Here is a 22,203-nt window from a genome sequence, read left to right as displayed (position 1 = left end):
AATTATTACTTTTAATAAACATGTAATGATTATATAATATTTCTGTTTTCTTAAGTATTATTGCTGTTGTTTCACATTAGCCATGCTGATATTTGGAACGACAGCACTCGCACTAATTGTGATATTGCTTAATTTACATTTCAGGCAAAATTTGAGCACTTTGTATTTTTCTACGGTAACAAAAAGATCCAAGCTTTCCAGTTTCCCCTTTCCCGTTTTACGGGATAAGTTACATACAAGCCATACAAACAGAAACGCTCTTAATCCTGTTGAACGAAATATCAGCACGTTAGAAACATGTTATTGTGCTGTATTGTAACGGTGGTTCCAGTAATGAAGCAGTGTCTTTGATAGTAATTTTCAGGATCAGGTTTACGCTTCAATGAGTCATAAAATAACTTGAGCCGTTTGTCTCATACCCTTGCGTAAACGAGAGGGTTGGTATGTGTTCTAGTGTCCCCTGCCAGGCTCTAGGGAGGGTGGAGAAAGGCTCCCCTTAAAGGGTCGGTGTGGGTGTGACCTTACAGTAAGTGATCGCAGCAGAGGGCTGGACTAAGGAGGGAAAGTGAAGACCTGACGGACAGGCTTCACAGGGAGCTGTGGTCACTCACACTCTTCCTTACACACTCCCACACACCTTGGAGAGAGGGTCTGCTTCCACCGACTGGCCGAGGTCCCAGAGTAGACTTGAGGGAAAGTTTGAGGCATTACAGCAAACCTAGAGAATAATACTTAGTGGTAGGAAGAAGTGCAGGTGACTTGAAGATCGGTTAGAAGTTGACAAGAAGTGTTGTTGCCTGCAAGTTGGAGTCGTTGCGCTGTGATCGTTGGGTGTCCTACCGTCATTCAAGTCTTTTTTTAGTGCTTTATTTTTACCCTAGGACTGCGTTCTTGCACACCGGGCCACTAGTGTGCATGCTTCTGCCTACAAGTTAGCTTGTGTGCCTTTCATCTGAGTCTACTTGAAACCAAGCCATGGCCGACACCGACTTCAAACTGGAGCGTGCTGTCTTCGCTGAAGTCTCTGATGACGACGACGAGGAGGTCTCCTTGATGCCTGCTGCCACCAAACTTGCCACCGTCTCCAATGTGTTCAAATCAAAACGAGGCGACGACGATGACGATGATGACTCGGAGGAAGAGGTGGACCTGGTGTTGGGGCCGGGACTCGATGGAGGCGGCAGCGGTGAGGCCCAGAAGTCCGAGGCCCAGGCTACAGGCATGAAGGTCCTGGCACTCCTAGACAAGATCATAGGTGTGGTGGACCAGATCCAGCAGACTCAGACCGGTCTGGAGGCCAAGCAGGAGACCATGGAGAAGAACATGAGCAGCATCCAGACGGAGCTGGCCAAGCTGGCCAAGAGTCACGTTGGGACGGCCGGGACGGTCAACAAGCTCCTGGACAAGGTGCGAAAGGTGAACGTCAATGTGAAGAGTGTGCGCACGGACCTGGAGAAGCAAGCGGGACAGATCAAAAAACTGGAGAACAATGAACACGAGCTTCTCAAGAGAAAGAACTTCAAAGTGCTTATCTTCCAGGTGAGTAATGGCTGCTCGACAGAGCGTCTTTTTGATATCTCCTTTCATTTGTCTCAACTAATGGATACTAATCAGTCTTTTAGCTCATACTTCATTCAAAGCAGTTCTCATCTGCATACCTCACTCTTGCAGGGTTTGAACCTACAGTAGTTTGGTTGCCATTCCCTTCTCTAACCAACGGGCTCTAACCTTCTGTTTGTGGAACTGGAGCTGATTGTGGTTTGTTATAAAAGCTTGAGTCCAGGTGGTCTTTTTCTTGCTGTTGTCTAGATTTTTATTTTAGAACAAGTTCGATTGTTGAAAGGGCAATTTTAGTGTGGCCAGGTGTTATTTTATTTATTTTGTTAGTTACTTAGTCATTTATTCATTCATTCAGACTGCAGTTGCTTTTGCTGACATTTCCACACTAGCTGTCAAACTAATGATGCACACTTTGAGGAAAATTGTAAAATCTATCATTATGATTCAGACTGAGACTCGTTAAGAAATTATTTGTTTTCAAACCACCTATGAATGTATAAATCCAGTTCAGTGCACATTTTTTATTTTTTTATTTGGTGTATTTGGGTTGGATAGACCAAAAAACAAAATAAAAAAGCAATAACAATAGGCTTAACAAAAGTCTTAGAGCACTTTCTGTTACATCAGTGATGTGTTTTCTATGACCTTAATCATGACCTTAAATTGTTTCCTTGATGTTAGCTTTTTATAATGCAATCAAACACTTCATTTGCTGTAATATACTCGCTAATCAACTTATAATGTAGGCTACTATATTAATATAATGTGCTATACTAATATAATTACTAAGCACGATCATGTTGTTTTGCATGAGCATGTTTGCAGTCTTCCTTCCCAGGTCTCTTTTGGAGTACACATGGATTCCTCTGAAGGGCTTGGCCTTGATTTCCCCACTCAGTAAAGTGTCAATCCACTCCTAAGTGAACCTTCAAAGGTTCCTGTCTAACCTCACAGCAACCTCTGAACAATGCTGGATCAGCGCATACCATGAGTCAACTGCAAATACTGCATGCACGTCAAAAAGGAGCCTTCTGTGCATTTGGCTAAGATTTGATCAATTGTCCGTCTGTCTGTCCGTCCATCTATCTAAAATATTTATAATGATGAGTAACAGTGATATTTGGTAGCTTATCAGTGTTGCTATCACCAGTCTACTGCAGAGATTTTCTTGTCGTTGGATGTTAGAGTAACATTTAGTAGATATTTTTATAATACATTTATAATGTAATATATGAAACCATGATCCACACTCACAAAAAATAGTTTAGTTTTATTTTACATTTATCACCAGCAGGAAAAATAATTTATGTATTGCAAAATATGGGGTCAGTATGAGTTTTCAATGTTTTGGGGGGACAAGTTATGCTCACCAAGGCTGCCTTTATTTAATAATAAAAAATTACAGTAAGAATAGAGATACTGTGAAATATTCTTACAATTTAAATAACTGTTTCTGTTTTCTATTTATAATATATTGTCAAATGTAATTTTCAGCATCATTACTCCAGTCTTCAGTGTCACATGATCCTTCAGAAATCATTCTGATATGATGATTTATTACAGCTTTAGTTTTAAATACAGTTTTGTGTACAATAACAAGTCGTTATTATTACTTAATTTGCATTCTTACCAAATAAAAGTATTAATTTCTTCTTTGAACTTACTGTCCCCAAACTACTGAGTGATGGTCTATTTGAATGAAGATGTTTATAAGATTTAATTGTTGTGTTTGTTTGCAAAAGCGATGCTTAAAATAGACGGCAATGCTTAGATGATGCTCTCTTTCACAGATGTCTCAGCAACGTACATGTGCTTTCTGGGAAATAAGGTAATTGTACACTGTCTGCACAAAGAGTAGGCCTATATGTTTTCCTTAACGTGTATCTCTCTCTCGCTGTGGTGTGTGAGAGAGCTGGATGTGACAGATAGCTGGCTGGCATTTGAGGTATAGGATGAAGACATTAAGATTTACGTCTATATCTTGTGCATAACTGAAAAACAAGATGGGGAGGTGGCGGGTATGGGTACAAAACTGTCACTGGGTCAGTACAATATGCTCTCTTTTGGTACTGATGTATAATTTAAGGTTAAATAAAGCACAAAGATTCACCTTTTGGCTTTTGTACATTATGGTACAGTACCTCCCAAGTTAAAAGCATGGTTTACTCACACTTATATAGAATATAAATATGCAATTTGCACAGTGGAGTTCTTCACCTTGAAGGCTGTTATGCAAAGAATGATCAATTATGTGAACAAATATATTTTTTTATTCATAAATTGAGAGATAGACATATAGGCGTGTTTGCGACTAACCATGACATTATTTAAAACCTCAAGTCGGTGGCAGTCCACGCTTGGTTGAACTAAACTGTGGGAATGTTTTTGCGCTGAAATAGCTATAGCTGTGTGCAAAGGTGCAAACGGTGTTCAGTTACTCTAAAAATAGCACCACACTTCATATGTAGAAAGTGTATTCTTTCTTTCGTGTTTTGCTCAAATGCTAGAGCAGTGTGTGGAGTGTAGGATTTCGCTGCTGTGTGGAGCGCAGTTGTAAAGAGAGTCTTGTGCAAGCGAGCTGGAGTCAGATTAATGTGTTTAGAGCGTGCTGGATCGCAGTAGATAGATAGATAGATAGATGGAGACTCACTCTGAGACCCCCATCCCCCCTCAAACTCTCTCTTACAATCTAATTATAGCGCAGAATGCCGTCATGTCTGCAAAGCTGCCATAATGACACTACCGTCAGTCCAGAGGGAAAGACAGAGAATCCTTCAGGTTTAGACTTTTGCATTCAGCGTTGTCATTCCTCCGTTCACTATATATATATATATATATATATATATATATATATATATATATATATATATATATAGAACTGAATATTAATATAAGATAATATTAATTACATAAAAATGTTTTAGTATTAAAATAATTCCATTTTACAGCAATAAATACAATAAATGTCATATGGTTATATCATTATAGCAGATTGACACTGTCAATTTACATATTCACATATAAAATAAAGTATTGTAAAAGAAAATTTATAAAATTTTAATATCAATTACGTATTATTAAAGTAATACTAACAATATATTTTAGTACTAAATACTACAATTATATTTTACGGTTATAAATGCATAAATTACATTGCATATCATTATTGTCACCTACATGGTAATATTAATACAATATTAATACTGCAGTGTGTTTGACAGTGACAATTTACATGTAAAATAAAGATATTTTGAAATACATTTATTTGTATTTATCATTTTTAGATGCATGCTAAAATGCCTTAAAGTTTTAAATACAATTTTTTGTAGATTTTACAGCATTAAATACAATAAATTAGCTTGTATGATAACAGCCATGATCAATTATAGTAATATTGCAATGTGATTTCCAGTGACAATTTACATGAATATTAATTTATTTTTAAATTTACATTTTATTTTTAGAAATACACTTTTTATATTACCGTTTTACAGGAAAATCACCTATGTCAGCCATTGTCACCTGTACATTAATATCATTAGCTGTGTGACTGGTACATTAATATATAATTGTGTTTAATGACTCTTTTTAAACCCACAGAGGTCATTGTGTGCCAGTAATTATGTAATTATTCTTCTGTGTCAGTGATCTGACATTACTGCGCTGGAGCAGAAGCGTCTAACGTCTGTGTACCGTGGCCAGGCCGAGGTTCAGTGTGTTCCAGCACATTGCTGTTGTTTACCCTGCACCAGTGTTTCTGCATTTAGCCTTACTAACGAGTCATTTCCTTCCAGCGCTGCTCTGGGGGGCTGCAGGGGGGAGCGGTGTTCATGTAATCATGTTTTTAGATGGAACTGAATGATGGAAAATGACAAGAGTGAGTGAGGTCAGTTATTGGTTTATATGCGCAATTATGTTCTGTTAGCAATTTCCCATCATTTCTCTGGGCATATGTTGCCTAATGAGGTGCATTATAGACTGTTAGGGATAATCAGAGAAGATGCACCGGAGAGATCACATGTGTATCTCTCGTGGGAATGAGCAAACTCCGAAACACACATTAGCTGTGTTAAAACATGGGCACTGTGGATATATGCAGTTCATTTTTATGAAGTGGCAACATAAATATGCAATGTGAAAATGCTTTTGTATTGCTTTTTTCCTAAATCAATATAAACATAGATTATATAGTCTTTTTTTTGTGTGTGTGTGCATGCACCTAAACTGCATGAACGCCAAAAATATGTGTAAAATATGTTATGCTGCATGACTTAATCTGGTTTCAATGCTAAAAGCATTTTTTATTCATTTATTTATAAATATCAATAATAGTTTTTTATTTATTCAATGCAATTGTAACAAAGTATTTATGTTATTATTATTATTAATATTATAATAAATGATTGGTTTTACTACAATAACATTATTTCTAGGGGAAAAACAGATTTTAATGTAATGGCAGACTTTTGAATGAGTTGGCCACTATGCACACTAGCATTCAAATGTTTGGTGTCAGATTTTTGTATTTAAAGAAATGGGTACAAGATGCATTGAATTGATCAAACATGACCATAAACACATCTATAATGTTGCTAAATATTTATATTTCAAAGAAATACTGTCGTTTTGAACCTTCTATTCAAAGAATCCTGAAAAAACGTATCGCTGTTTCTACAAAATATCTTGAGTACAACAGTTCCTTGAGAAGGAAGGATCATGTGACACTGAAGACTGGAATAATGATGCTGAAAATGCAGCGTTTGCGTCACAGGAATAACCGTCATTTCAACTGTAGTAATATTTCACAATGAGTGTATGTGTATGTCCTTGTGCATATATGTTGGTGTGTGTGTGGATTTAAATGCTGTTGAAGTCTCAGTTTCAGTCTTCTCTGGGGGAATGTCCACTGAGGCTGCAAGTTACACTACTGGCATTTATCAGATATCTAATCACACACCTCTGAGACCTACATAAATTCCCCCTGTAAAATTGGACTCCAGTATTTGACGTGTGTGTGTGTGTGTGTGTATGAGAGAGTACACATTAATATTTGCTATGCTATAAATAAATGGACATTTGAATTGATTTATTCAGAACTGACATTAACATCATTATTCTCGGAAAGTGTCATTAGAAATTAGTATCAGAACAGCTTAATTTATAAACACAAGCAGAGCTACATAAGGTTACATTTAGTTTATTGGATGAAATAGCCACTGACCTCTCGGTTGTTTAAGCACTGGTACCAAATGTCCATTGCATTGTTTGAAATGATTTGCTTCTTCAGCTGTGCACTTGTGGTGAACATGCATGTCAATATTGTACACAGGGCTTAAAGTTCTCCGGCACCGTGCCAGTGTCCTGACATTTTATTCTACCCGTCAGATTGTCCTACCAGGGTTTACTGCACATGCACACATCAATATTGCGTCCTTTTTCTCACGCTGAATAACTATATTTAGTGTATCTACATTACTGTAAGGGTTTAGGGTTGGGGTAGTTGTAATAAAACACAATCTAATAGGTAGAAAAAAATATTTTTTGTTGGTCTCCTGTAGCTGTATCCCTTCTAGCTACAACCGCGAATATAACATATAATTACTGTATTTGCATTTACTGTACGAGTAGGTTTAGGGTTGTGGTAGGTCTAGACATTAATAAACCATGATTTTACAGGTAGCATTTTATTGTCGAATTGTGCTACCCTCTGTTTTAATGGGAGGTAGCAAAATCTGAAAAGGTAGCACAAGTCGACAGAATACCGGATCCCTACATTTAAAAACCAACCACAAATGTATGAGAGGAACACCGCTTTCACTCTGAACCAAACTAACATTATTAGCCAATCAGAAGTTTTTGCTCTTATGAAATTGAAACGCGCATTATCTAATGAATGGAAAAGAAGCATGGGTCTCGGAAAAGCTGTGAAGTGCACTGGTCAAAGACGTCCATCGAACGTAATATTTACATAGAAAAGCTTATAAAAAAATATCTCAACAGCAGCTCAAAGTAATCAAAGCACTTTGAACAAGTAATCACAGCATCTCCATGAGAACAATATTGCCCGAACGAATTTACAGGGATTTTTGAAAAGGTCCTGTTCACACATGATCTCTTAATGGTAATTTATATGTAAAGACTGTATGTGTAAAATGGGCTCAACTCTTCCTCTGCATATGAGGTGAGTTTGGGTTGCTTAATTAACGTTTACCTGGGAAAACACACTTGATTTGTAACGTAAATAATTTAAAGCTATGCCATTTATATAATAAATATGCGATGTATTGTATTTCGCCCGGTTGATGAAACAGCATATGCTGGTTAGGTATGTTTTTACACTGGGATGCTGGTCCTTTGCCAGCAAATGACCATCATAAACCAGCATCAAAACATACCTAACCAGCATACAGTATGCTGGGGTTTTTTTTTCAACATGGCGTGTTTACAAAATAAAAGTTTCTGAATTTGCATTAAATTTATTTAAACGTTGTTAGATCACAAGAAACATCACAATTCCTTGTATGTACAGAATGTACAGTTCTCTCTCCACCTTTTTTTTTTTAACTGAACAGTTGAACTGAACTGTAGTTTTTCTGTAGTAAACTATCTTTGTATGGTTCCTATTTTATATTCATTTCCTAATGTTTAACTTACAGTACCATTATTTCTTTTGAACAAAACAATTTTTAGAAATGTCATGTTTTAGATTATTCTAGGTCATCTTGTACCCTGTCACGGACAAAGCTAACCAGCAAAACTTGGTATCAAAAGCATCCTAAATGTTACATGTGTTTGCACCATACTGTAGTGAGTGATTTCTTGTAATTGCTGTTTCAAACATCCCACCATAATCTGTAGTCTGAGCCTGTCATGGGCTAATGGCAATGGCAGATACCTTACTAGTTAGTTTCAAGCTAAATAATTTTCTTTTTTCAAATAACCCCTTTTATGTGTCCGCCCCCGCAATCCTCAACCCCCTGACAAATGTCTTAGAGGACTGAATGGTATTAGGTTCCTCGTGCACACAGACAAGGACGGTTTTGTAATTTCTCTTGCAGTCTGGTAAGAAAAAGCTGGATTCTGAGTGGGGTTGGTGCAGGTGTTTTCTGGGCGGGTGATGATGAGGTGTGGCTGTGACTTATGGGGGTTGTGTGATCTCCATCATTACGGTGGCCTCTGCTCTATTTTTGAACTGAAATCAGGGTATCAGATTTACCCAGACAGCAGTGTGTGCTCCGTGTGAGCGTGTGTGTAGGTAGACTGCATGTTAGTCCGGGCCAGAATGTGCTGTTTGATGAATGGGCTGAGAATAAATGAGGCATGCATTGCCACCAGTATGTTGTGTGTGCATGTGTTTACAAAGAATCACAAGAGATGGTCACTTTAACTTCTTATTTTCTTAATATGTTACATAATATGTCAAATATGGGACACAGGAAATGACAACTGCATGCTGGTCCTGGAATTAGTGCATTCTTCAATATCGCTTGCATGGGGCAGGGCTGCAGATGAATACGGGGCAACACTTGATACGGTAATGCAGAGCCAGGACAGCCACGCACATCCGAAGCTAAAATTCACCTTTACTTATAACAAACCAGGATTAGGAGTCATTCTATTGCAACTGACCCTTTGCACGGAGTTTGATTGACAGGCAATCTGACCAATCATAATGGCAAATCTGCTATTTATGCCCAACAAACAAATTTCATGAATTAGAATTTCTTACAAAATGACAGTTTGAAAGCGGAGAATATTTCATACCAAAACGAACCTGCTCTGACATGGCCTGTCAGACATAGCAGCAGTATGGAAGGGGGTCTTTGCAAAGGGTCAATTATACACACACAAAACAAAAAGGGTTTTTGAGGTGCTATATAGCACCACTGCCATATAATGAACCCATTAACCCTCTGTACCTTCTTTAAATCTTCTCTAACTCTCTGTTAGTTTAGTTGGGGAAAGGATAAAAAAAGGAAGTTAAAATATAGTGTATTTCTACACTATAAGGGCAGTAACAAAATAATAATAAAGTTGTCCATGTGACATCAGAGGGTCAGTTAGAATTTTTTGAAGCATCGAAAATACATTTTGGTTCAAAAATAGCAAGAACTACGACTTTATTCAGCATTGTGTTCTCTTCCGTGTCTGTTGTGAGCGCGTTCACTGCAGTGTCTGATATCCGGGTCATTGAACGGAGGTCTTACGGGTTTGGAATGATATGGGGGTGAGTTATTAATGACAGAATTTTCCTTTTTGGGTGAACTATCCCTTTAATGTTTTCAAAAGTTTCTTATGCTCATCAAGGCAGCATTTACTTAATTAAAAATGACAGCAGAAAGCGTAATAGTGTGAAATACTAATACAATTTAAAATACCTCTTTTCTATTGTAATATATTTTAAATGTAATTTATTCCTGTGATGAAAAGCTGAATTTCCGGCCTCATTCAGCATGATTTTCCAGTCTTCAGTGTCACATGATCCTTCTGATATGATGATTTGATGCTCAAAATTATTTTAAATTTCATCAGTGTTGAAAAGAGTTGAGCTGCTAGATAATGTTATACATACTGTCACTTGTATACCCAGAAGCCCTGTGTATAAGGAGGTTAATGGGTGAAAAACCTTCACCTCTTTGACATTATGAAGCTGTCAGATGCATAAAAATACCAGATGGCTGCTGTTTCAGCCACAGTAGTTTAATAAAGCCTTTAGCCAATTACAGACAGTTGTGGTGCCTGTTTGATTCATTTGTTAATGGTATCTTAGCATTCATAAACTAGTGCGTGTGCACTTGTGGTGTTGTCCTGGCTGGCATGACACAGATCTAGTCTCTTATCTAATAGAGAGATCATATTTTTGTTAAACCTGTCATAAATCCCATACTAAAGTAATGTTTAAAGTTATTCCCGGTTGTTTCAGGTAGGAGTTCTGCTGTACAGCTGCTGCTCTGAACCCAACAGAAGTCAACAGCTGCTCAGTGCCTCAACCTTAACATGCCTTTCAACATCATGCCTCAAACACACACACACACACACACACACACACACACAGCTGTTATGTGCTCATCACCGGCTGATTTGTTTATCTGTATGTCATTCGAACTACTGGACCAAATGTTTTTGCTGCTGTCTTGGCAACGGTTATCATGGTGCCATGGTCCACACATCGCTGTAATCTGGGTAATTGTTCGCCTCTTTTAGGGTGTTAGATGGGGATCCTTCTATATATATACAGTGTGGACTGACATTCTTTTTAGCCTAGAGCTTTTGAACAGGAGTTTGAGGGTATTACATGGCACCAGACACACTGCCAGTTGTATTAATGTAGTGTTTATGATTACTGTATTTGCACTATTGTTTTTCTAGTATTACATAAATGCAATCAGGATCCAAAAGTGATCTGAGAATTTACTGGTCATAAATGAGTCTTATCAGCCATGGGAACAGAATTTTGTTATTTCTCCTAAAATAATAATAGTAATTACAAATAATAATAATAATAATAATAATAATTATATATATTATTTATCCTCATGACACTGGAATTTAGCCACATTTTCGTTGAAAATTATGAAGGTCATTAAGTAATTATGTCTGGTGTATTTTCACAAAAATAAATTGTGATTTTGCTGCACTAGTTGTTTTTCCTAGGAAAACTTTCAGTAAGAAAAAGTCACTTTTACACTGTGTGTCAAGACACCAGTCAACTGGCAAACATTTAAATTACTCTGCGAAGCCAGATTTGACTGGGATTTGGCACATTGTAAGTGTTTATTTTGGACTAGTACCCAGTGACTCAACTCTAGTCTGGTTTACTTAAATTGTTACAATAATTACAATTTACAATAATTGAAATTGTTTATTTCTGAGAATCTATCTAAATATTGACTTTGCTGTGTGCATTGATTGGGTTTTAGTATCAGGTGATATATTCCAGGAATGGCCACAATGTACAATATGAGTTTTCTATTTTCTCTTTGGTAAACAAGTGAGTGATTTCAATGATTTTGATAAAGATTTACTGCGTTAAAAGTTGCCTGTTTGCTTTATAAGAGAAGTCTTGGCAATTGCAGATATATCTTTACTCTGCTACCATTCATTTCAATCAGTCTCTGCCAACAGTTTTTTTCTGTATTGTAATTATTTTACAATTCATAGCATAATACAAACTCGATTAATGGATTTAATAACTATTAAAAAATGTGGGATTATAAAAACTTATTGCTGCTTTATAAAATATACGGATATTAAGTTTAATTGTACTAATTTAAATAATATAAGTTTATTTAAATACATATTTTGCATGAATTGTTTTAGTTAGCTGTTTAATTTCAGATTTTCAACAAGCAAATTTACATTATTTGTTACAAAGTAAGTCTTTGACTTCCATGTTGTTGGGGAACACATCTGTAAATTGATATTACAAATAACCTTTATGTTTCTGGGTGGATTCTGACCCTTTAAATACAGAGGACATGGAGACGTATGGAAATAATTTGGAACAGCTGCTAACTGTGCCATAATATCTGTGATTCAACAACAAAAGATGATGCAATCCATACGGTTTTCCCTGAATCCGCATTATTTACCAGGCAGCATGTGTTACTGGAATATGTTGTGGCCCAGCAAACTGTTACGGAAAAAGAGCTTGATTGAATTCTCCGTAGTTCTTTGTGTGTTTACATTGAGCTCTCTCTGTTGGCTTTGGCTGTTTGGAGTGTTTGCGGTGCATGCGCAATGATCAGTGCACATTTCCAGCATTGTGTAACACCACACAAATCTCTGTTCCTCTATATTCTGACTTGTGCTGGAATGTAAGGGTTTTATTGAACCCAGGTTCACATAAGGACAAACCTTTCTGGATCAAAAACGGAAATGGTATGTTTTGACATTGCAAATGACTGTAAGACAAACAGAAGCCGCTAAACTCAAATGGAGGCGTCACCAAAGTCAGCCAAGACATCAAGTAAAGTGCACATCTAACACTATGCCATTCAGGATGTTTATTAGGTGTCTATCAGGCACGTGCACAGGTAGGGCTCAACCTGTGCAGAGCACATGCCCCTTTTGCCCTTACACTCCGAAGTGCCCTTTTTTTTGGTGTTTTTTTTTTTTTTTTTAATGCTATTGGTCACCATTTACGTCTGTATGTCTGTTTTACAAATATTTAGCAAATTAAAGTTCTTAAAACGAGCTTGTGTAAATCTAATTCGATCCTCAAGCTGTCAGTAAGCTGATAACTCCGCCCCCTCTATATTCATTGAATCAACTGAAGTTCCACAGCAGCCGCACAGTAGACAACAGCTGAGCTGAACAGTTTTGCGAAGGGTAAATAAATATTTGTTGTTTGAATAAGTACTACTAAACACTATGTCTATAAAGGCTCATATTTTATTTATTGGATGTCTGTCTGACTGGCTGAGACATGTGGGACGTCGCCTGAGAGAGAGGGCTAGCATTTGCCATCTAGTCATAGCCAATACATAGCCAACACTTAACTAGCCTGTGCATACAGTAGCATTTCATCTTTTATAAAATGCGATTTTGGCCAAATGCATTTTACCACAGGAAAAACTGAGCGCTCCGTCTATATAGCTACAAAAACTAGTTTGTAACCTGTAGATGAAAATGTAATGTGATCCCGGCAGCGGCAGGCGCCGTCCCCGTTTTAATGACGGACAAAAAAAATAAATAACATTTGCACGCATTCGCTGGTCAAAAACTATATATTGATAACAACAACATACAATTTGTTTTTACCATCGGAAAATCATAACAGGTGCGCCCCCGCGCTGTTTCGTACTGGAACTTACACAAAGCAGCGAGTGATCCTCGTCACCTAGATAACTATATTTCTAAGAAATTTCTTCTTTGATTTATGATTGCTGATACACTTAATTTTTTAACATTTAGGATAATCATGTTATGGTATACTCTCCGTATACTCTCTGTATAAAAAGTAGTAAAACATGGTTTTACTACAGTAATGTAGTAGTAACTAAAAAAAAATACAGAAGATCACTGTGAAATCTTTATATTTTATCATGCAGAATATAATTCATGATTCATTCCAAGGCTTCGTTTATTTGATCCAAAATACAGCAAGAACAGTAATATAGTGTAATATTTTTACAATTTTAAATAACGGTTTTCTATTTGAATATATTTTAAAATGTAATTTATTTTTGTGATCAAAGCTGAATTTTCAGCATCATTACTCCAGTTAGTACTCTTCAGTGTCACGTGATCCTTCAGAAATGCTTTTCACTGCAACTGTACTTTTCACACTATTTTTATTTATTTTTTCATTGCTGGCTTATTTTAGGGAAAGTGTAGTGAATAAGAGACCTTCAAGAAACCAACATCCCTGGTCCACCACAGTATCAAATTTTTGCCAGGTAGGCGGAAACATGTTGGATATGTTATAGTAACTGTATGGCTATAGTTTCTTATAATCTGGAATTGAGTTGTACTGTAGTGTTGGACATAATTACTTAAATTATATTTCAAAAAAGTTAGTCAAAAATACTTGACTCGTTGCTCACCTTCTCCTCTTCTCAATGTCATTCATAATAATGTTAACCAAATAATACAAATTAGCTTATGAAACCAAACAGAATAGCTAAAAAAGAGAATATATATAATTGATATAAAAAAAGAGAGGGGGTGCCCTTTTTCAGTTTCAGCACATGCCCCTCAAAAGGTCTGTGCACGGCCCTGGTGTCTATTCTCGCTCTCTCTCTCACACACACACACACACTCATACGCACAGCACAATACCTGCAGGTCTTCAGTCCTCCGAGCAGTCTGTGAGTCAGTTAGTGGATGCGGTTACTATGGTGACAGCATCAGTATTTACTATTTAGTGTGCAGAATGGGAGAGTGATACAGTAATAGCTTAAGGAGTGAATGAATGAGCACCGTTCAGGGAATGAAGCAGATGGAATGCAAAGAGTTGAAAGGCCGGCCTAAAATAAACACATGCACACATCTTCAGCCTTCACAAACCAGATAAGGAAGAGCATATAAGTTTACAAGGACTTTCATTAGCATGGGGCCTGATTCAGGGATACCAAATATGACTGATTGTCAATCGTTAAGAGATCTCTGCATCTGCAACTTCTTCTGTTGACCACCAGAGGGTGTGTTTTACTTTTGAATACAGCCATTAGGATCAAGAAAACGAATAAACAGCATTTTTTTCATGTGCTTAAATAACATTATATGTCAAATTACAAGCTGAGCAGAAAAGACAATCACAATGCTTCTCCTTCTCAAAATAACACACACACACACACACACACACACACACACGTTGGTATATGTGGTTTATGGGGACTCTCCATAGGCGTAATGGGTTTTATTCTGTACAAACTGTATTTTCTATTGCCCTACCCCAACCCTACCCCTAACCCTAACCCTCACAGGAAACTTTGTGCATTTTTACTTTCTCAAAAAAAACTCATTCTGTATGATTTATTCTGTATGAAGTGTTTTGAAAAATGGGGACATGTGTTATGTCCTCATAAGTCACCCTCTCCTTGTAATACCTCTGTCATACCCATGTTATTATACAGAGTTGTGTCCTGATGTCACAAAAACATGCACACATATGTGTGTGTGTGTGGGTGTGCGTGTGTGCGCGTGTGCGTGTGTGTGTGTGACCATCCCATTTACAGTTAGAGGGAGTGCTGTGTACTCAATATGATTTTAGTAATGGCCCATATTTAAAATTAATCCCATTGATATTTTCTCATACTGGTAGCATAGAAATCAGTTCATTATCTTATCATGAAGCTGCTCCACCCGTGTAATCATGGTGATCATCTTTCCCCGTGCTCAGACGAGTTATAGCACAATCTGAATTCAAAATATCAGTCTATAAGCATGATCTGCAAATGAGGACTGAATGACTTAAAGGGATATTAAAATGTTAAGAACACGTTTAGGAGGAACAATATAGAGCGATTATAAATCCTGAGACAGAATGATGTCCAACTGGTTATGCTTAAACCAGCATCGCACCATCAAAACATACCTAACCAGCATATGCTGTTTTTTCAACAGGGAAAATATAACCTAGTCATTATTGGATATTAGCTTCTCATAATGAAGTCAGCATTCAAAGTTAAGTCAGCAGTGTACAGTCAGCTGCTTTATTGCAGAATATACCTAAAAAGAATGATCGGGAACAGGATATAAAATATTAAGAAATTATTTAAACCCCAATCAATATTTTATGTCCATATTGTCACGGATTTACGCTGCCTGAAGGAATACGGAGTCGAGGATAAACAGAATAAGGCTTTTAATATATCCAACACAGGGGATATCCAACATGGAGCACAGAGGTAGACACACGTAAGTAGCAAGTGGATTTGAAGACCCGACAAAACAGAACTGAAAGGACAAGGCTTAAGTACAAAGGATAATGGGGAAACACAGGTGGATGGAATAACTAAATTAACAGGGACATGGAACACATGAGGAATAGAATAGACACACCTGGGAACTAATCAAACTAAACACGGAAGACAGAAACTGGGTCACTGGGGCAAAAACACTAAATGAGTCCAGGTGTGTGACAGTACTCCCCCCTCCCAGTAGGTGCGTCCTCGCACCGTAGAAACAACCGAGGGAGGCGTGGGTGGGAACTTGGGAGGAGGTTCCGGTGGAGGACGGACTCCCAGGAGGGGGCCAGCAGACAGGGACCACAGAAGGAGGAGCCAGGGAGGAGACGACGGAGGGAGGAGCCAGGGAGGAGACAGGAGCAGGAGGAGCCAGATGGTCCACCAGAGACCAGCCAGGACGGAGATCCAAGGTGGAGTCGACGGCGGGAGGAGCCATGGTGAAGGAAGGGTCGACGACACCAGGGGGCCGACAGGCGGAGACTGCACCGGTGGGTGAGGAGCCCAAGATGGAGCAGCACAGCCGCAGAGCCAGGGTGACGTCGAGGATCCGGAGGGCCTAGGTGGAGCTGAAGGCTCAGGCGACCAAGGCAGAGGCGGGGTCCTGGCAGACCGCTGTGGAGCCGGAGTGACCGAGGATGGAGGTGGAACTGGAGGGAAGGAGGAGCCTGACAGAGCCGGAGGGATGGAGTGACGAGGTGGAACCAGAGGAGAGGAGTCCCGAGGTGGCGGATGGTCGACGACTGACCAAGGTGGAGCCGGAGGGACGAGGGAGCCCGGTGGAGCAGGTGGGATGACAGGCCACGGAGGAGACGAGGGAGCTAAGAGCCAAGGCGGAGCCGCTGGGTCGAAGGACCGAGGAGGAGTCCAGGGCTCGGAGGCTGGAGGCGGAGACAGGGCCTTAACACGCCAAGGCGGAGCTGGAGACTGGCAGTCCAGCGGCGAACCACCGCGCCCCGATGGCGCGGACTGAGGGTGAGCTGCGGGACTGACTGGCACCAGCAGGGATGGCGAGGAACTGGCTGGTCTAGGAGGAGGAGAGAGGAGAAGGATGGGAGGAAGGACAGGAGGATCAGGACTGGACGGAACCAGCGAAAGAGGAGTAGAGGGACCAGCAGGTTTGGGAGGAGGCGGGAGAGGGAGGCTGGGAGGGAATACAGGAGACACAGAAGATTGAGGGCTGGGCGGAACCAGCGGAGACACAGATGATTCAGGGCTGGGTGGAACCAGTGGTGAAACAGAAAAATCATGGCTGGGCGGAACCAACGGAGACACAGAAAATTCAGAGCTGGGCGGAACCAGCGGAGACACAGAAGATTCAGAGCTGGGCGGAACCAGCGGAGACACAGGAAACTCAGGGCTGGGCGGAACCAGCGGAGAAACAGGAAACTCAGGGCTGGGCGGAACCAGCGGAGACACAGGAAACTCAGGGCTGGGCGGAACCAGCGGAGAAACAGGAAACTCAGGGCTGGGCGGAACCAGCGGAGACACAGGAAACTCAGGGCTGGGCAGAACCAGCGGAGAAACAGAAAATTCAGGGCTGGGCGGAACCAGCGGAGAAACAGAAAACTCAGGGCTGGGCGGAACCAGCGGAGAAACAGAAGATTCAGAGCTGGGCAGAACCAGCGGAGATACAGGAAACTCAGGGCTGGGCGGAACCAGCGGAGATACAGGAAACTCAGGGCTGGGCGGAACCAGCGGAGAAACAGAAAACTCAGGGCTGGGCGGAACCAGCGGAGAAACAGAAAACTCAGGGCTGGGCGGAACCAGCCGAAATGGAGCAGAGGAAATGACTGGAGGAGGTAGGAGTGGGAGACTGAGAGGGTATACAGGGGAATCAGGGCTGGACGGAACCAGCGGGGAAACAGGAATATTAGGGATTACCTCCGTAGACCAGTCCATCAGATCCAGAACTTGCTCCATATGACTTTCAGAGACTGCATATAGCTCACCCTCAGTCGCAGGAGTGTGGGCAGGGCTTTCCTCCACGCCCTCGATCTCCACGAGGACTCCCACGATGCACAGTGTTGCCGGCTCACACACCTGGTCAGTCGCGCTCTCGAGATCCGGCTCCCTGTCAGTGGATGGCTCGGACTCTGCGGCTGCGGTGGGCTCTGGCTCCGTGCGGCGTGATGGTGGCTGGCTGGTCTCTGGGTCGGGAGTGGGGCTGGCGAGGTCCTCTATGGGGCAGACGGTGAGAGGTGACCCATTTCTCGCCAGAGTCCACTCCACGAATGCGGCGAAATCCTCTCGAGGACCATCTTCGGACGACAACGCTCTGCATTTGGAGTTCAGGCTGGTGTTGTAGAAGGTGCAGAGCGCGTTGTCCGGGTAGCTGGTGGCATAAGCTAATAGAATAAACTGTCTGGTATGGTCCTCGAGAGAACGTCCTTCCTGCTTCAGCAGAAGGATGAGGAATTCGGGACGATAGAGGGGATCCATAGAACACTACGAAACAAAAAGACTTTGAAAACACAAAAACAAAACGGAGGGGAAAAACACACAGTTTTCTATTTTCTTCTTTTGGTCGGGTCTTCTGTCACGGATTTACGCTGCCTGAAGGAATACGGAGTCGAGGATAAACAGAATAAGGCTTTTAATATATCCAACACAGGGGATATCCAACATGGAGCACAGAGGTAGACACACGTAAGTAGCAAGTGGATTTGAAGACCCGACAAAACAGAACTGAAAGGACAAGGCTTAAGTACAAAGGATAATGGGGAAACACAGGTGGATGGAATAACTAAATTAACAGGGACATGGAACACATGAGGAATAGAATAGACACACCTGGGAACTAATCAAACTAAACACGGAAGACAGAAACTGGGTCACTGGGGCAAAAACACTAAATGAGTCCAGGTGTGTGACACATATACAGTATCCTGTCAGTATTTTTTATTTATATACATATTCCACAAAGAAAAAACAAAACAAAACAAAGAGTCCAAAGCAATCATCTTAGAAACAAAATGAACACTGCAAAAATATTGAAGTAATATTAATACTTAGTCAACTTTTGATGAAAGCATAGGCTATATCATTTTATTCTGATTGAAAAAATCATGGACAAGTATTGGTCAAATATTGGGCTCACCACCTGTACACCCCTGTTATTTTTGGCCCTCAAAAGAAACTAGTTTACTAGTTTAAGGGTCAGAAAACAAGCTTAAAGGGTCATGAACCCCCTTAATATTCTGGACAGGAACAAAGTCTGCTGAGTACACTCTTATGAAACATGTATTTGCACATACAGTGTTTTATAACACTGAAAGGGGAAGTTTCTCTGATTCGCATGGCTACTTTAACACCAACTGTTTAGGTTCGAATCTGGAAAAATGTTCTGATCTGTCTGGTCTAATCTGATCTTAGTTCCTTATTTTTCTCCCCTTTTCTCTCAGGACAAGGTGAAACCTGTGAAGGTCTCTAAGAAGCCAGTGGCTGCAGGAGAGGAAGGAGAGCAGGTGCTGTGTGAAGGAGCAGAGGAAGAGCGTGGCTCTGAGGACGAAGTTGAGGTTGAGGAGATCATAGAGGAATCTCGTGCTGAGCGCATCAAACGCAGCGGCCTCCAGAAGGTGGACAGGCTGAAGATGGCTTTCAGCAAGGAGCAGATGGAGAAGACCAGACAGAAGACCAAGGAGAACCTGGAGAAAACCCGACTGAGAACTAAAGAGAACCTGGAGAAGACACGCCAGAGAACCCGAGAGAACCTTGAGAAGACCAAGATGAGCCTGGGGAAGAAGATGGGTAAGCTAGGAACAAAGATGACGCCTAACACCGAACGCCGCGAGAAGATCCGCAGCTCCAGAGAGAAGATGAAGAAGTCACTGAAGCCTGACCACCCCATCTACGCCCGCTCCAAATCATCCACCTACCGCGTCCCGCCCTTCACCTTCCACGTCAAGAAGGTCCGTGAGGGTGAGATCGAACCCACACCAGAACCAGAGGAAGAGGACGAGGACGAGCAGGTGGAGCAGAATGAGGAGGTCCAGGAGGAAGGGGGCCTAGTGTCAAGGGTGGAGGAAGGTGAACTGGTCAGTCTTGACAGCCCAGAGATGGAGGCCTTACTAGAGGCAGCGGATCAATCTCGTCTGGTGTTCCAGGAGACGGTGAGGCCGAGGGAGAAGGCCAGCCAGTGAGTCCAACACGCTGAGCCCTGGAAAGCTCAACATGGGAAAATCATGTGGAAGTCTGGAGATAAATAAGGCTAAAAGGATGTAGGGAACTGAGATGTGCTTGAGGACGGGTTAAAGGAGTCGACTGGACCTTTGGCTGAACATTTAGTTTGTTTGTTTGTTTGATTGTTTCTTATTATCTTCTCAACCACAAGGTTGTTGTTGTTGTTTTTTTGTTTTTTTTTTCAGCTGTCAATTTTTAAATCAACTACTGATCATTTTGTGTCTAGATCCGAATGATACTAAAAAAAGATCAAATTATTTTTTATGTGATTACACTTAATCTACATTTAAAATCTTACAAATAAAAGAATGTTATAGTATTTTCAGGAGAGGTGGATGTGAGGAGGTTTGCACTCCACAAGAATATTTTCACAAACACTCTCATGGCATTTAATTAGACGTTTAATATTAACTCGAGCATTTCTAATCAAGGCTACCGGATTGCAGCCAGATATTGCCAATATATACTTATATTAAAGTGCCTATATTTAATGAACACCTTGTGTTCTTTGTACTATGGCTGCTGATTTCAACAGGATAAATGAATAGCAGGGCTTATGCATCTTTTTGAATATCTGGGCTTTGTTTTAATGCCATGAAGGAACAGTTGGAAGAAAGAAAGAAAGAAAGAATTGCAAAAAACTACTGCTGACCGAATGTTTTTCTTTTAAAGCTGAAGGTTTTAATAATGTACTTATGGCGAGTTGTTTTGTGGTCTAATCACTGGCTTGAATGTAATCCAAGCTCTGACTCAACTTTGCTTCAGTTTGCACCTACAGATGGCATAATCTGATCTGTGATCTATGATCTATGTAAACAAGAAGCTTTCACAAACCTGTAAGATCACGCTGAATATCAGTCCCTGAAAAGGTTCCTTTTCAGCATTCAGTTTTATTCATTCTGAAGTAAATTCATTTGACTGTTTACCTTGTTTGTACATATACACTTTAACATGCTTAAAGTACACATAATTACAGTATTAGGTGAACAGGGACCTACTCAATGAAAAAGTAGTGCTGATATAATAGTCATTGTGTAGTCCAGCTCACTGAAGTAAATAGAAACACATCATAGTTCTTTCCTGTCTGGGTATATTCAGCTCAATTACTGATCTTTCATTGTACTTTAAGTGTGTTCATGTTAAACAGTTGGCCTACATTATTTCATATAGCTTGAGTAGACTAATTTTGACAAACAACACATTTTGTATCACTATTATGAACATATGCAGTTACTGCAGGCACACATGGGCAATAGTTTTGTGTGTGAAGGTCTGAATGAAGCTGCTTATGGCTTTGCTGTTGAGATTTGTGGCTGTATAAATGGATTTTAGGTGTAGGTTGCTTTTAATAAACAAATACAAGTGTCCACCTTTGTGCTCTGTGATGTCTGAGGCTTGATTTGTTTTGTGAATAAATCTAAATGCTACAGGCAAACTCTCTTTCATTCTCTGTATCTACTGACATATTTACAGCTGTCAGAGAGAGAGCAGATGTTGCACACTGTTGATCATTTGTGCCTTTGTTATTGCTATATATTAACTCTATAAAGCCTGGCATATGAAATATTAGTCAAACCAATCTTTTTTTTTTCTTTTTTTTTATGAAACAGTTTACTAAACCTTTAGACAATTAAAAAAAAAAAAGATCTAAAAATAAAAGTTTGCATATATGTTCTTTGTCGGGTACCATATTTGATACATCAAGCTTTTGTGGCTCATACAAGAATATTGAGGGATAAGTCACCTCAAGGAAGAATAAAACTGAATATGCAGTTTTTTATTTATATGCTCACACAATGTAAGATGCAATTATGATTGCTTGTCTTTTTAATCAGTGAGATATTTATAGTCTGTAAAGCAGACTGCCTAAATAAAATACATATAAATGTCACTTGTCACTCTATATTTCCTAATAACATGTCTTAGTGTAAGATTCAATTATGCTTTTATGATCAGAGGTCTGTAGATTCCTGTTCCTCAAAAGCCCAATGTATCATATTTGATACTTACATTTAAACATGATTTTCCTAAACAATTATACATAATCAAG

The 22,203-nt window shown here is 39.9% G+C and overlaps 1 protein-coding gene across 1 annotated transcript; it reads left to right on the top strand.

Annotated features, from left to right (window-relative positions):
* The first annotated feature begins 549 nt into the window (after nucleotides 1–549).
* LOC127951758 (caveolae-associated protein 1-like) lies at nucleotides 550–21,520 on the top strand. Its single transcript, XM_052549756.1, has 2 exons — nucleotides 550–1,539; nucleotides 19,376–21,520. The coding sequence occupies exons 1-2, from the start codon at nucleotides 976–978 to the stop codon at nucleotides 20,111–20,113; spliced, it is 1,302 nt and encodes a 433-aa protein (XP_052405716.1). The 5' UTR covers nucleotides 550–975; the 3' UTR covers nucleotides 20,114–21,520.
* Nucleotides 21,521–22,203: the final 683 nt, after the last annotated feature.

This window comes from Carassius gibelio, chromosome B3 (genome assembly GCF_023724105.1).
Source record: "Carassius gibelio isolate Cgi1373 ecotype wild population from Czech Republic chromosome B3, carGib1.2-hapl.c, whole genome shotgun sequence".
NCBI lineage: Eukaryota > Metazoa > Chordata > Actinopteri > Cypriniformes > Cyprinidae > Carassius > Carassius gibelio.
The sequence above is the reverse complement of the archived record's forward strand: the minus strand, read 5'-3'. Positions and strand labels throughout refer to the sequence as shown.